This window comes from Condylura cristata, unplaced genomic scaffold (genome assembly GCF_000260355.1).
Source record: "Condylura cristata isolate star-nosed mole 26May11 unplaced genomic scaffold, ConCri1.0 scaffold00002, whole genome shotgun sequence".
Lineage (NCBI taxonomy): Eukaryota > Metazoa > Chordata > Mammalia > Eulipotyphla > Talpidae > Condylura > Condylura cristata.
In genome coordinates this window covers 11,998,432-12,012,769 of record NW_004567103.1, presented here as the reverse complement: position 1 = coordinate 12,012,769, position 14,338 = coordinate 11,998,432, and the positions used below count along the sequence as shown (strand labels likewise).

General features: G+C 62.2%; 1 protein-coding gene across 1 annotated transcript in view; it reads left to right on the top strand.

Annotated features, from left to right (window-relative positions):
* SPEG (SPEG complex locus) overlaps positions 1–9,779 on the top strand; it is a 47,166-nt gene extending 37,387 nt beyond the window's left edge. The window contains exons 32-43 of the mRNA XM_012728206.1: positions 119–2,174; positions 2,444–2,575; positions 4,898–5,014; positions 5,141–5,308; positions 5,421–5,543; positions 5,685–5,852; positions 5,964–6,570; positions 6,996–7,235; positions 7,333–7,556; positions 8,132–8,207; positions 8,379–8,528; positions 8,801–9,779. Coding sequence (XP_012583660.1) covers positions 119–2,174; positions 2,444–2,575; positions 4,898–5,014; positions 5,141–5,308; positions 5,421–5,543; positions 5,685–5,852; positions 5,964–6,570; positions 6,996–7,235; positions 7,333–7,556; positions 8,132–8,207; positions 8,379–8,528; positions 8,801–8,993 — 4,254 coding nt within the window. The 3' untranslated portion in view covers positions 8,994–9,779. The remainder of the gene's footprint in view (positions 1–118; positions 2,175–2,443; positions 2,576–4,897; positions 5,015–5,140; positions 5,309–5,420; positions 5,544–5,684; positions 5,853–5,963; positions 6,571–6,995; positions 7,236–7,332; positions 7,557–8,131; positions 8,208–8,378; positions 8,529–8,800) is intronic.
* Positions 9,780–14,338: the final 4,559 nt, after the last annotated feature.

Genomic DNA, 14,338 nt, shown 5'->3' with positions numbered 1-14,338 from the left:
TCCTGACTCCCAGAGCCCCCTGCCTGCCCGGGTCTGCTCCGCAGAGCCGAGGTGGGCACTGCGTGGGTCAGTCCTGCCTCGGGGCTCCCCCGGGCTGACTCTGGTACCCTGTCCGCAGCGCTCCCAGATCAGCTACAAGTGCCACCTGGTGCTGCGCCCCATCCCGGAGCTGCTGCGGGCTCCCCCAGAACGGGTGTGGGTGGCCTTGCCCCGAAGAACACCCCCCAGCGGGGGGCTCTCGTCCTCCTCGGACTCGGAGGAAGAGGAGCTGGAGGAACTGCCCTCGGTGCCCCGCCCACTGCAGCCCGAGTTCTCGGGCTCCCGCGTGTCCCTCACCGACATTCCCACGGAGGACGAGACCCTGGGCACCTCGGAGGCTGGGGGTGCCTCGCTCACGGGCTGGCAGGAGCAGGGAAGGGCCCCCTCCCAGGATCAGGCGGCCCCTGGCCCACAGGCCCTCCCCTCCCCAGGCCAGCAGCCCCCTGCCGGGTCCAGCCCCCCGCGGGGAGCTCTCAGGAGGGGCAGCTCGGCTGAGAGTGCCCTGCCCCTGGCCGGGCCGCGGGAACCGGGCCGGGGCCTGCACAAGGCAGCGTCTGTGGAGCTGCCGCAGCGCCGAAGCCCCAGCCCGGGGGCCACGCGCCTGGCCCGGGGAGGCCTGGGCGAGGGCGAGTATGCCCAGAGGCTGCAGGCCTTGCGCCAGCGGCTGCTACGGGGGACCCCTGAGGATGGCAAGGTCAGCGGTCTCAGGGGTCCCCTGTTAGAGAGCCTGGGGGGCCGTACCCGGGACCCCAGGCTGGCGAGGGCTGCCTCTAGTGAGGCAGCACCCCGCCACCAGCCTCCACCTGAGACGCGGGGCCTGCAGAAGAGCAGCAGCTTCTCTCAGGGTGAGGCTGAACCCCGGGGCCGGCACCGTCGGGCTGGGGCACCCCTAGAGATCCCCGTGGCCAGGCTTGGGGCCCGCAGGTTGCAGGAGTCTCCCTCCTTGTCTGCTCTCAGTGAGGCCCAGCCACCCAGTCCAGCAAGACCCAGTGCCCCAAAACCCAGCACCCTGAAACCCAGCACCCCCAAACCCAGCGGTGCCCCCAAATCTTTGGAACCTCCTGCCACCACACCTAGTCATGTCCCTCAGCCCTCAGTGCCCCAGCCCGCCCAAGAGAAGGTCCTTAAGCCCTCGCCAGAGCCAGTCCCAGCCCCCAAGCCAACACAAGCCCCCACCGCTGTGCAAACCCCAGTGCCACCTGCCACTCCCTATGCCCAGATCATGCAGTCGCTGCAACTGTCAGGCCACACACAAGGCTCCCCGCAGGCCCCTGCCACACCTCCGTCAGAGCCCAAACCCCACCCTGCTGTGTTCGCCAGGGTGGCCTCCCCACCTCCGGGGGCCCAAGAGAAGCAGCGGGTGCCTTCCCCGGCGCCTCCGGGGCCCGCTGGGAAAGCCCATCCCGGGCTAGCAGAGAAAGCCCATCCCCGGCTAGCAGAGAAAGCCCAGGTTCCGAAAGTACCCCGCAGGCCAGGCAGCAGCCTCAGCAGCAGCATCGAGAACGTGGAATCCGAGGCCGTGTTCGAAGCCAAGTTTAAGCGCAGCCGTGAGTCGCCCCTGTCTCGGGGGCTGCGGCTGCTGAGCCGCTCGCGTTCGGAGGAGCGCGGCCCCTTCCGCGGGGCCGAGGAGGAGGATGGCATGTACCGGCCCAGCCCGGCGGGGACGCCGCTGGAGCTGGTGCGACGGCCCGAGCGCTCCCGCTCCGTGCAGGACCTCAGGGCGGTCGGGGAGCCGAGCCTCGTCCGCCGCCTCTCGCTGTCGCTGTCCCAGCGGCTGCGGCGGACCCCGCCCGCACAGCGCCACACGACCTGGGAGGCCCGCGGCGGGGACGGCGAGAGCTCCGAGGGCGGCAGCTCGGCGCGGGGCTCCCCGCTGCTGGCGGCGCGCAGGAAGCTCAGCTCCACGCTGGAGCGGCTGTCCAGCCGTTTGCAGCGCAGCGGTAGCAGCGAGGACTCCGGGGGCGCGTCGGGCCGCAGCACGCCCCTGTTCGGACGGCTGCGCAGGGCGACGTCGGAGGGCGAGAGTCTGCGGCGTCTCGGCCTCCCCCAAAACCAGCTGGCCGTCCAGGCCGGCGCCACCACGCCTTCTGCCGAGTCCCTGGGCTCCGAGGCCAGCGGCACTTCGGGCTCCTCAGGTAAGGAATGGCAGGGGCGGCGGGTACCTGAGATGTGTGAGGTGTGGGTGGGGTTGAGGTTCCCGGCTGGGATGACTGACAGGTGTTGAGCCCGGAAGAGGGTGGGGTGCGCTGAAGAGGGGGGAGAAGGCTGGGCAGGGCTTGGGTCAGGAGCCCAAGGGGCAGAGACCCGGGAACCCAGACAGGGAGGGGCTGAGGTCCTCTGGGTGCTGCAGGGAGCGGGGATCGGGTACTGGCTGGGCAAGGGCTTGAGGGCCTGGCCTTCACAGCTCCGACCGAAGGCCGAAGCCGGCTGCGCTGGGGCCTCTCTCGACCACGGAAGGACAAAGGGTTATCCCAGCCGAACCTCTCCGCCGGAGCCCAGGAGGATTCGGGTCACCCTTACGTGCGCAGCGAGTCAGGTAATGGAGGCCTGAGGTCAGTGAGGCCCCCGCCCCACCCCAGGGAGCCGCCCCTAAGGCTGGGAGAGGGAGCTCCTGAGCAGCACCCTTGGGTGGTGGGAGGCTACAAGAGGCAGGGAACGAGGTAGTGCCGGCAGCAGCTGCTGTGCATCAGCCACTGAGCTCTCACAGGCTCCACCTCGCCCAACGCTCCTTGCTTAGGTCTGGCGGGCTCTTGCCTCAGCCCTGTTTTACAGGTGAGGACACAGGCTTAGTGGTGCTAAGCCGCTTGTGTGAGTAACAGAACTGATGGTTAGTGGAGCAGCCGGCGGGTTGGACGGTGTGACCCTCACAGACACCCTAGAAGTGGCTTTGGGACACCATACTTATTTGGGTAACCTCTTTCCTGGTGGGAGATCCTAGGAGGTCTCTCTTACTGGCCATATTTCAGAAGGCGCTCGGGCTAGGCTTCCCGAACCCCATAGCCCCTGTCATGTGTATAAGCTTAAATGCGCACCTATAGGCACTTTTTAAGCCTAGAAGCTCCCAGTCTGGTTGGTACCCCCAAGTTTCTGTTCCTGACAGCTTGAACACCAGCTGACTCTCCTCCCCCCACCCCGTACCCCAGTAAATACTTGTGCAGGGGTACAGACTTTAGGGCTTTTTGCTGAGGGCAGAGGGACTTGGGCAATGTCCTTCTGGGTGAGGGAGGGAGGCCACAGGGAAGGGGGTATCATTCATCTGGGGTCACCTCAGTTCCCCACCTGAAAAGGGTGCTTTACCCAAAGACCCCAAGTCACTTTTCCCAGGCCAGCATGCAGGAAAGGCGCAGGGTCCCAAGCCAGGCTGAGTGTGGGGTCTTTATTGGCCTCAGTTCAGTTCTTCTCCGTTTTCCTGAGGGATCTCAGATCTCAGAACTGTCCCAGACACACTCAGCTGGCCTGGAGGTGACCGTCTGGCCTTGACCGGAGCTGGGCTCTGACTCCAGGCAGTGACAGTGGGGACTCCAGTGAGAGGAAGAAGAGAGGCCAGCTGGAGGGGGCAGAGGTCAAGGAGGGGGGGAGAGAGCGGGAGAAGCCAGCACAGAGGTCTGGGGACAGCCCCCTCCCCAGGCAGGGCTCCCCCCAGCTCCTTTCGCTTCTGCAGCTGATTTCCTGCAAGGCAGCACCCCTTCCTCACCCTCGCCCCTCCCTGCAGGGAGAGCGCAGTCCCTGCTCCACTCATCCAGCCAGGCTGGCCCCAGGGGAGCATGGGTGGGACTGGCAGAGCCAGGTCAGGGTGGCCTCTCACCACTCCTCCTCCCCTCCCTCTCTCTTCTGAACCCCCCTGCCACACCCCCTGGCCTGGAGGTAGCGGCTGCTACAACTATATTCACATCATGTTTTTGGAACCTCAGCCTGGGGCCCCTCCTTGGAGAACACTGGGGCACAGTGGCAAGTGGGGCCACTACTGTCCTGACCGTCCATTCCTCTCCTGCCCAGCTCCGCCCCAGGCCCCTTCCTCCTGGTCCTCTGGACTGGCAGCAGCTGGGCCTCCCAGGGACAGCTACCCTTCCTTCCCCTGCCTGTGAGAAAGTAATTACATCCGCTTCCCCTCCTCCTTGCCCGGGTGGCCCGGACCAGACTAGGATTCTGGAAAGCGACATTCCCAGGAAGCAGGACACACCGAGGAGCTTCGGGCTGGCTGCCCTGGGGCCAGGACTGTGGCCCGTCCACAGCTGGGAGAAGCCACAACCGCTTTTTCCTCTGGGTCTGAGCGTCTCCGCTGGGCATGCGAATGAGACAAGAATCATGACAACAGTGATATGAATACCTAATATGAGCTTTTCCATGCCTCTTGACTTCCACAACTATCCCATGAGTTTAGTGTTACTATGTCCCTCCATTCACACCTACCTCCCCCGATGCCAGGCGGAGCAAGGCGGGGGGGCTGACACACTTTGGGGTCTGCTTGGGCTTCCGCTCTTTGGGGACTGCACATACTAATTGCACACTCCGTCCTGTCATGCCCCAGAGAGAGCAGGTATTATGGGACCGTACCTGTTACAGTTTTTCAAGATGTGCTTGTTCTTATTTTATCTAACAAATGCTCATAGGGCACTTCCTTAGTGCCAAGCTGGGCGATTTACAGGCGTGCTAGCATCTTCAACAGGCAGTGAGAGGATAAGATAGTTCTGTGTGCCAGGGCGATGTGATGCTCACCCCAGAGAAAATTCTAGAAGCTGTGTCATCATACGGGGAAAAGACGACCTTTTGCTTTACGCCCAGTTCTCATACCTCCCTCGGCAGTCGCTGAGCCAGGGTCCCACACACCCTTAGCTGTCTGTCTTCACTCTCTCCCCAGACTTCCCCCCAGTCTTCCACATCAAACTGAAGGACCAGGTGCTGCTGGAAGGAGAGGCGGCCACTCTACTCTGCCTGCCAGCGGCCTGCCCCGCGCCCCACATCTCCTGGATGAAAGGTAAGGCCAGCCCTTCCCCCAGGGAGGAGTCAGCATGGGGAGCTTCCACCAGGGAAGCTAAGGGAGCGGGAGGCTCGCAGGGCCCCATCTGCCCTCGTTCAGCAGTTCCTCCTGTCTCTGCCCCAGACAAGGAGTCCCTGCGGTCAGAGCCCTCCGTGGTCATCGTGTCCTGCAAGGATGGGCGGCAGCTGCTGAGCATCCCCCGGGCGGGCAAGCGGCACGCCGGGCTCTACGAGTGCTCGGCCACCAACGTCCTGGGCAGCATCACCAGCTCCTGCACCGTGGCGGTGGCCAGTGAGCCTGGAGCCGGGGCCGTGGCGGGCAGTGACAGGGGTGGCAGGGCGGGGCCACGTGGGCCCGAAGCCGGGGTGCAGGGGCTCACTGGGGCTCTGCCTCCTCTTGCCAGGGGTCCCAGGAAAGCTCACTCCTCCTGAGGTGCCCCAGACGTACCAGGACACGGCGCTGGTGGTGTGGAAGCCAGGAGACAGCCGGGCCCCTTGCACCTACACGCTGGAGCGGCGGGTGGATGGTGAGGCCCGCAGCCGGCCGGTGGGGTGGGAGGACAGGTGGAAGCTGGGGAGAGAAGCGTCCCTATGGGCCTGCATGCCAGTACACTGGGAGCTGGGGCCACCGCTTCCATGGCCTCAGTCCCTCCCCATGCTGCCCGCAGGGGAGTCTGCCTGGCACCCTGTGAGCTCAGGCATCCCTGACTGTTACTACAATGTGACCCACCTGCCACTTGGTTTGACCGTGAGGTTCCGGGTGGCCTGTGCCAATCGTGCTGGGCAAGGCCCCTTCAGCAACCCTTCTGAGAAGGTCCTCGTCAGGGGCACTCAAGGTCAGTGGGATGGGTGAGGTGACCCAAGAGGGAGGGGCCCTTCCTTGGAGCGCCTTGGTCTGGGCCCCCACCCCCACCCCCCATGGTGACTACTTCTTTGTCTCCACCTAGATTCCTCAGTTCTGCCACCTGCTGCTCACCACCGTGCCCCTGTTACCTCAGGGCCAGCCCAGGCCCCACCTCCTGACTCTCCTACCTCACTGGCCTCACACTCCACCCCAGCCTCTGCTTCTCCAGCCCCCCAGTCAGCTGCTCTCAGCCCCTCATCTCTCCCGACACCCCCCCACCAGGCCTTGTCCTCACTCAAGCCTGTGGGGCCACCCCAGACTCCCCCACGAAAGCACAGGGTCCTGCCAACAGCCAGGCAGATAGAGCCCACCCCACCCAGTGCCCAAGCCACCCCAAGTGAGCCCAAGTCTTCCGTCCCTGGCATTGGGACCCCCACCTTAGCCTCCACCCCTCAAGGGGTTAAACCAGCATCTTCCTCAACTCCCCAGTATATGGTGACGTCCTTCGTGTCTGCACCCCCAGCCCCTGAGCCCCCAGCCCCTGAGCCCCCTCCTGAGCCCACCAAGGCGACTGTGCGGAGCCTCAGCCCAGCCAAGGACACAGTCAGCTCCCGTGGGGGTGGTCCCCCCAGCTCTCCTGGGCCAGAGGCCACCGCTCTTCGACAGGGTCCCCCTCAGAAACCCTACACCTTCCTGGAGGAGAAGGCCAGGCAAGTGGAAGGGAGGGAGGGCGGGGTGGGGGGGTAGGGGTCACAAGGACTCCGGAGAGGGGAGCAGGCTGCCTCCGCTGGGGTGACAGGGGTGCTGAAACCTAGGCCCTCAGCTCTGCTGATTTTGCGTTTTCCCTTGCTTCGCTCTTTAGAGTTTTATGCACATTTAATTTTCACAAACAAACCAGAGAGCCAGAGGGACTGTAGTATTATCATTGCCCCTTCACAGATGGGGAAACTGAGGTTAGCGGCCACAGGCCTTGCCTAAGGCACAGAGCCAGGACTTGCACCCAGGTCACTAGGATTGAGCCCCAGAGCCCCCACTCAGCATCTCTGCACTCGTCTCCGAGCCCCTGCTCCCCCTGTAGGCCACATAGTGGGGGTGCGCTCCTCTCCTCTGAGCCCACGGTGTGCCCCCAACACAGAGGCCGCTTCGGCGTCGTGCGAGCTTGCCGCGAGAACGCCACAGGGCGAACGTTCGTGGCCAAGATCGTGCCCTACGCGGCAGAGGGCAAGCGGCGGGTCCTGCAGGAGTACGAAGTGCTGCGAACGCTGCACCACGAGCGGCTCATGTCTCTGCACGAGGCCTACATCACCCCGCGGTACCTCGTGCTCATCGCTGAGAGCTGTGGCAACCGGGAGCTCCTCTGTGGACTCAGCGACAGGTACAGGCAATTCTGGGTGGGGGGGATGGGCAAGGGACAAGCACGGGGAGCGCTGGGCTGGGCTGTCCCTCACCGCACCCCTGCTTACCCCCCCCAGGTTCCGGTACTCCGAGGACGACGTGGCCACCTACGTGGTGCAGCTGCTGCAAGGCCTGGACTACCTCCACGGCCAGCACGTGCTGCACCTGGACATCAAGCCGGACAACCTGCTGCTGGCCCCCGACAACGCCCTCAAGATCGTGGACTTTGGCAGTGCCCAGCCCTACAACCCCCAGGCCCTGCAGCCCCTCGGCCATCGCACCGGCACACTGGAGTTCATGGGTGAGGGCACCCTGCCGGTTGGGAAGGCAGTAGGGGGGGACAGCCAGGCAGGCCGCAGCCAGGGCTCACCCCACTTCACCCACACACAGACTGTTCATTGTCGGCAATGAGCTAAGTCCCTCCTCTCTGTCCCTCCTCTCTGTCCCGTAGTCATTCTGCAGGCCACCCTTTGTGGACGGGGAAGGGAGAGCCAGACAGCTTCAGCACGGGGCCCAGCTCCCGTCGCTGGGGGGGAGGGGGGACAGCCTTGGAGGAGAACGAGGCAGGTCTCTGCTCTCAGAACTGGCCGCTCTTCCTGTGGCCGAGCGTCCTGTCCTGCCTTGGAGCTGAGCTGGGGAAACTAGGGACCTGGTTCTCTGCGGTTCCAGGGACCCCGGTAATTCAGCACTTGTGATCGTTCCTCAGGTGCCCCTCATGCCCTTGAGGGTGCCCCCGCTACAGGGCCAGAGCCAGGGCCTGCTGCTCAGGTGGTGCCTGGGCATTGTGCTGCACCTCAAGCCCTAGGGCCCTCCCCTGCCTCGCCCTGCTCCCCTGCCACTAATAGCTGGTTCCACCTGGCCTCTGTCTCCTGCCAGCTCCTGAGATGGTGAAGGGAGAACCCATCGGCTCTGCCACGGACATCTGGGGCGTGGGTGTGCTCACTTACATCATGTGAGTCCCCGGGGCCCACCCTGTGCCCACACCCCTGCAGACACATACTCGCTCGTGCATGAGCCCCAGGAGTGGGGGGCCCTGCCCTTCAGCATGGGGTCTCTCACCACCACCCCGCTAATGTCCCTGACCCGTGAGTTCTCTTTCAACCCACACGTGTCTCCACCACAGGCTCAGTGGCCGCTCCCCATTCTATGAGCCAGACCCCCTGGAAACAGAGTCTCGGATTGTGGGGGGCCGCTTTGATGCCTTCCAGCTATACCCCAACACCTCCCAGAGCGCCACACTTTTCTTGCGAAAGGTCCTCTCCGTACATCCCTGGTGAGTGGGCCCCGTAACTGCCAGCCCCGGCATCACCCGCCTCCAGCACCCCTCCATTCCCCCCGCTCCTCCCCTGCCCTCAAGACACCCCGTCTGCGGCTGCCCCTGCTCCTGTGGCCACTACACCAGCTCCTGTTGCCCCGTGCAAAACTTGGCACGGCCCCGCGGGTTGGGCAGAACCTCCAGGGATGGCAAGGGGCTCGTGAGGGGCAGAGCCCCCCCAGCCGCTGGAGCTGTCCTCCGGACTCACGGCCCTGGGCCTGGCCTGGCAGGAGCCGGCCCTCCCTGCAGGACTGCCTGGCCCACCCGTGGCTGCAGGACGCCTACCTGATGAAGCTGCGCCGCCAGACACTCACCTTCACCACCAACCGGCTCAAGGAGTTCCTGAGCGAGCAGCGTCGCCGCAGGACCGAGGCGGCCACCCATCACAAGGTGCTGCTCCGCTCCTACCCAGGCAACCCCTAGCGGCCACCGGACCACAGCCGGCCTCGGGCTTCCACTTGGGTTCCTGCTGCCTGCCGCGTGGGACATTCCAGGGCCCGCACTCAGCCCGGTGGGCCTGGGGCTTCGGACACCACCAGCAGCATCACCCCGCCGGGCTGTTACCTCATGGACCCGCAGGGACGGAGGCCCCGGCTTTGGTCAATGCCACCCTGGTCAGAGCCGCAGGGGACCCGCTGGCCAGGCTGGGCTGTGGTGGGAGCAGGAAGAGGGGCAGGAAGGGAAGGGGGAAGTGATGAAGAAGAGAAGCTGGGGGTTAAGCAGGAGAGGCTCTAGGAAGGTTCTAGGGGTGAAGGGGCTGTGAGCGCCTGGACAGGTGGAAAAGGAAGGAGCCCAGGGCCGTGGGCTGGGAGTGAGTGAGGGTCAGGGGAGCGGGGACGCCGTGCAGGGAGCCAAGGCCAGCATGTGAGAGGGCGCTGAGGTGGGGGCGGGCGAGGGGAGCACTCAGGTGGGGGAGCTGCCAGCATCCCTGGGGGAGAACTTGGGGGGCTGGAGGCAGGGGCCACTCACGCCAGCGCTCGCCCAGGGCTGAAGCTCTGGGCAGCCCGTGCTGAGCCCCGAGTGTCTCCACTGCCCCTCTGCGGCCTTTGTCCTTCTTCCCATCCATATTTATTTATTTATTGACTTTTACGAAGTTTCCCTTCATCTAACCCCTAGCCTGTGTTGTCCTGACCACACCCCCCCCACCACCACCACCAGCCATCCAGCTGTCTGTGCAGCTGTCTGTCTGTCTGTCACAAGGAAAATAAAAGCGACAAGCAGCAGGGACTATGTGTGGTCTATGGAGTGGGGTGTCTGGGGTGCTGCGCCCAGCACATGTTAGACGCCCCCACCCGGGCCAGTGGAGGGCCGAGGATACCAATTAGCACCTCAGATCCCGTCTCCCTTCCTCCCCACCCTTCTGGTCTGAAACTTCTCCCTTGGTCATGAGGAGGAGAGCGTTTAGTCTGCTGCTTCCTGTGAAATTTCTGGAATCCTGGCAAGACCACTGAAACAGCCCCCCCACACCGTCCCCCCCAAGCCAGTCTCTGGTGCTCCTTCCTCCTCCTTATATATTCCATCATCGCAGCTTAGAAGACGCTGGCCTCTGGAATGGGGCCGCCCGCAGCCCGTCCTGGCTCAGCCCCCTTCACTCGGCCCCTGGAGCAGAGGGGTCCTCCCTGTGACTAGCGAGAACAGGTGGTATGATGCACCGCAGGGAGAGCGCCCCCACCCCCCAGAGTCAGGCTCTGTGTCAGAGCACCATGGAGGCACCTCGTGCACTGGCCGCTGGGAGAGGCTGGTCAGCGTGTCTGAGTGATGGGGACAGACACGAGCATCTTCTTAGGGACTAGCGACACCTCAGCCGGTACCTTCTATCCCCATGGCAAGCAGGGGGCTCTGCTGGGTGCCAGATGCTCGACTCCAGCTCCATGCCACAGATGGCCGCTGGATGCTAGAACTGAGCTGCCTGTCCTGGGGGGTGGAGGGGGGCAGGAAGAAGCACCCCCCCACACACACTCAATCCCTTCCTTGAAAACTGTTCCTGGCAAAGTGAAAGGAGTGAAGCCTCCCGCTATGAGCACAGAGCTGGCACTGGTGTGTGCTGATTGAGGTTGAGGGCGCCTTGGCTGGAGTCCAAACAGCCCTTCGCCCAGCCCGGCCCAGCCTCTCCAGCTCTCAGGACCCCCCAGGGAAGAGGTAAGCCCCATCATCATAAAATAACAGGCTGTTAAAGCCAGCTGGAAGGGACCAGAGAGATGCCTTGCCCACCTGTCATTTTAGCGATGAAGATATAGTGTTTGCCTGTGAGAATCGCTAATCCCCTACTCGATGCAAGTGTTTTCATATAAAAATGAGGTGCCTGAACTCATATCTTGATAAATGGTAAAATTCCTCTCCTGTTCCCCCTTGGATCTGGAGCTCCCTTCCCATCTCCATTGGAAATGGCGTGTGAACTGCTTGTTCCAAACCCGGAGGAGCAAAGGTAATTTATGTCAGCAGGGCTGTGTCAAAATTGCTCTCATCAAAAGGTGACAGCGCTCCACACCTGAACGGGCAGTTACAACGACTGCAGGAAATGCTTCCTACCTGGAGCCCCGGCCTGGACAGTCTGGACTCCAGAGGCCAGTCCAGAGGGGTTAACCCTTCAGATCACTGCAGGTGAGCTAATGCTCCCACAGACTAGTTTAGGCCCCCACCAGGGGTTGGACAGACCTAGATTTGGGGAGGCAATCTCCAGGGACAATGGGCCCACCAGATCCTACTGCATCACAGGGAGTGGAGTGAGTGGGGGTGGGGACAGGAGGGAAAGCTATTCTCAAAAACTCGTTCCCTTCCCAAGTTTATCTCAGTTTACCGCCAGGGGGCACTGTGCGGCCCACAACCAGAGACTCCAGAGGTGGGAGTGGGGGGGAGTGAGGTGCTTCCAGATAGCTCACCCGGCACTGTCATCACTGGCTGGACGGAAGGTTACAGATACTCTCCTTCATTCAGGGACACCCTCACAATACTCGTGCCCTTTACCTTATGCTGTCCCGGAAAGGGCGTGTTCTCCTACTGACTGAAGTGTAAACCTGTCCCAGTAGGAAGCTGGAAGCTTTTCACCTGGAGCCATATCTAGTGCTGCTGGAGTGAGACAGATCTCCTCTGCCCTGAGAGGGGCTGGGACTGTGTCCAGCTGTCTGGGCACTGACACGTGGTGCACCCCAGAGCCACTCAGGTCTCCGCCCCGGGGCCTGTCTCAACATCCCAGGTGTCCTCAGTATGGTGGCGCAAGGGGTTAAGCCACAGCACTACAAAGCTAACTGCAGGCCAGGGGGCTGACCCACATGGTGCAGCAGACCTCTCCTGTCTGCTCCCCTTAGCAGTGTACTTCAGTCAGTCTGTTCTGTTCCCTGTTCTGTCTCTGGTGAATCCTCTCATCTCCCTGCCCCCACCGCCATACTGATGGCCTATACCTCCAGTTCTTGTATGCATGAGTAAATAAATCTTTTTTAAAAATAAATAAATATGGTGAGGGCAGGCACATGGGTGATTTGGTGATTGGAAACCCAAGGGGATTGCAACTGAGATAGAAAAATGCACAAAAATATGTAAAAATAAATAATTATAAAATAAATGAATAAATACGTAGGGGCAGGAGGAGGGGGCTGGGACCCCAGGGAACTTGAGGCAACCAAGTCAAACAAAGCAAGAAGGGGAGTGGTGTATAAAACCAGGGCCGAGGGCTGAGCGCCTGCTCACATCCCTACTGTGTCATTCGGAATGTCTCCTTGCCACCTGCTAAGCAGCTTGGCCTCCCAAGTCCTGAAACTGACCCCCCACAGTGAGCCTCGATCCTCAGATCAGCTCCAGACACCCACACCCTGGGATGTTCTGCACCAATCAGCAGGGGAAAGACTGACTGTGTCTGTGTCAGCTTAGACGGGTATTTGTTTCCCCCTTCCCAGATGTCCAAATCAGGTCCCACCAAAAAACCTGCTGTTCCGCCTACCGGATGCACCCCCAGGTCCAGAGTGCTGCTATTCCGCAGGCACCACAGGTGAGGGAGGACCCAGAAGCCCTCTGGAGGAGGAAGTCCCTGCATGGGGAGTTGAGAGGGGGAGGGGAGGCTGAGCACAGTGTCACGGAGGGCTGGAGTCACTGGGGAGCGCAGTTACTGAGGTGTTGGAGGGTGAGAGACAAGAGTAGGTCATCTTACCTGGGAACCAGTCCAGGAGTTCTGTACCCATTCTTACCTGTAGGGGTTTAGTAGGCTGAGGGGGCAAAAGGAAAAGTGTGAGGGAGGGCAGGGTGGCAAGCAAAAGCATTGTTGGGGAGCCCTGAGCCTTGACCCAGCCCATGCACAGGTCTCAGAATTTGCTGCAAGAGAAAGGGCTGAAGGAAGTGCTGGAGTCGCTACAAGACGTGTTGATAGAGGGCAGCGAGGCTAAGCTGACTTGCGGCATCTTGGCTTTGCAGACCCATTCATCCGCTAGAGCGGATGGTGGCGAGGAGCTGCACTGTGGGCTCAAGTATCGCTACATCATTGAGGGGCATGACGTAGTTGCACTGATGGTGTGCGAAGGAGAGCTGGCAGACCTAGGCCAGTATAGTATACAAACCAGCCCCTTCGGCCAGTGCTCTGACGTGGCACATATCTTCATGGGAGGTAAGCGTGCCCAGGGCCACCCTGGAAAGCAGCACCACTTGCAACAGGGATGGGCCGGCACAGACACCGCGGGGGGCCTAGCCCAGTCTAGACTGGGTTGTGGCTGCAGCTCCAGGCACACCTGGGGCACAACCTGCCCTGCACTGAGTCAGGGGGACTGCTACCTGCCTCCGGATGTCATGACCCCTCCCACCAGGCTGAGAAGGCCCTCAGGGATTCCCTTGCATCTCTCCAGTGCCCCAGGGTCACAGAGCCCCGATCTTCTTGTTCCCAACCCAGGGTAACTTCCACTATGAGGAAGGAGCCTTGCAAGACACAGAGAGATGTGTGGACATTCCCGAGCTTTCACCCTAGTTTATCTTTTGATCCCCCGTTGGATCTTACCAGGTAAGAAAAGTTGCGATTAGTTGGGCATAAGTAACTGCTGAGGAGGTGAAGCCCCAGAGAGGATCAAGACTTGCCATCTCCTACTCAGGGCCAGGTATTAGCTGCAGAGGTAACTGAGGTCCAGCCTGGCCTCCCCTCCCAGCCTCTCACTGAGCCTCATTCCCTTCCCTTCCTCTAGTCGGGGAAGGCTCAGAAGGGGCCAGATAACTCTAAGGCGTGCAAAGACAGCACGGTGAATGGGCGCTGACGTGGGCTGGACCAAGGACGGAAGGGACACCCTGGAGGATGACAGGTAAGGGCGGGGTCCTGTCGCGAGGGCTGGGCCTGGAGCTGGAACTTGGGCGGGACAGGGCCCAGAAACCCCGCGCGAGAGGGACAGGGGCGGGAGTGGGCAGCGGGGAGGAGGCGCAGAGCTGGCTAATTAGCCTGCCCGCCGCGTTTGGTAACCTGACCCGCGGCCCGCCCTTGCCCCCCCCCCGCCCCCCGGGAGGACTTAGAGTTCGGCAGGACCAAGGCCGCCGGCCACGCCCCAGGACAGCTGCCCGGCGGGGGGTGGAACCCATGCCCCTCCTCTCTGTCTTGCTTAATAAAGTTTCTTTCTCTGAACCTCCGCATCTATTCTGTTCTTTTAAAGCACGATTTCCTCCCCCCCGCACCCACTTATTCCACGGGCACATCCATGTCACAGACCCTAGTCCAGTGTTTATTTTACAGAGCGAAAACCTGAGATCGACTTTCTCTCAGGCTAGGGCACCTCACTTCGAGGTGGGACCGGTAGCTGTCTGGGACT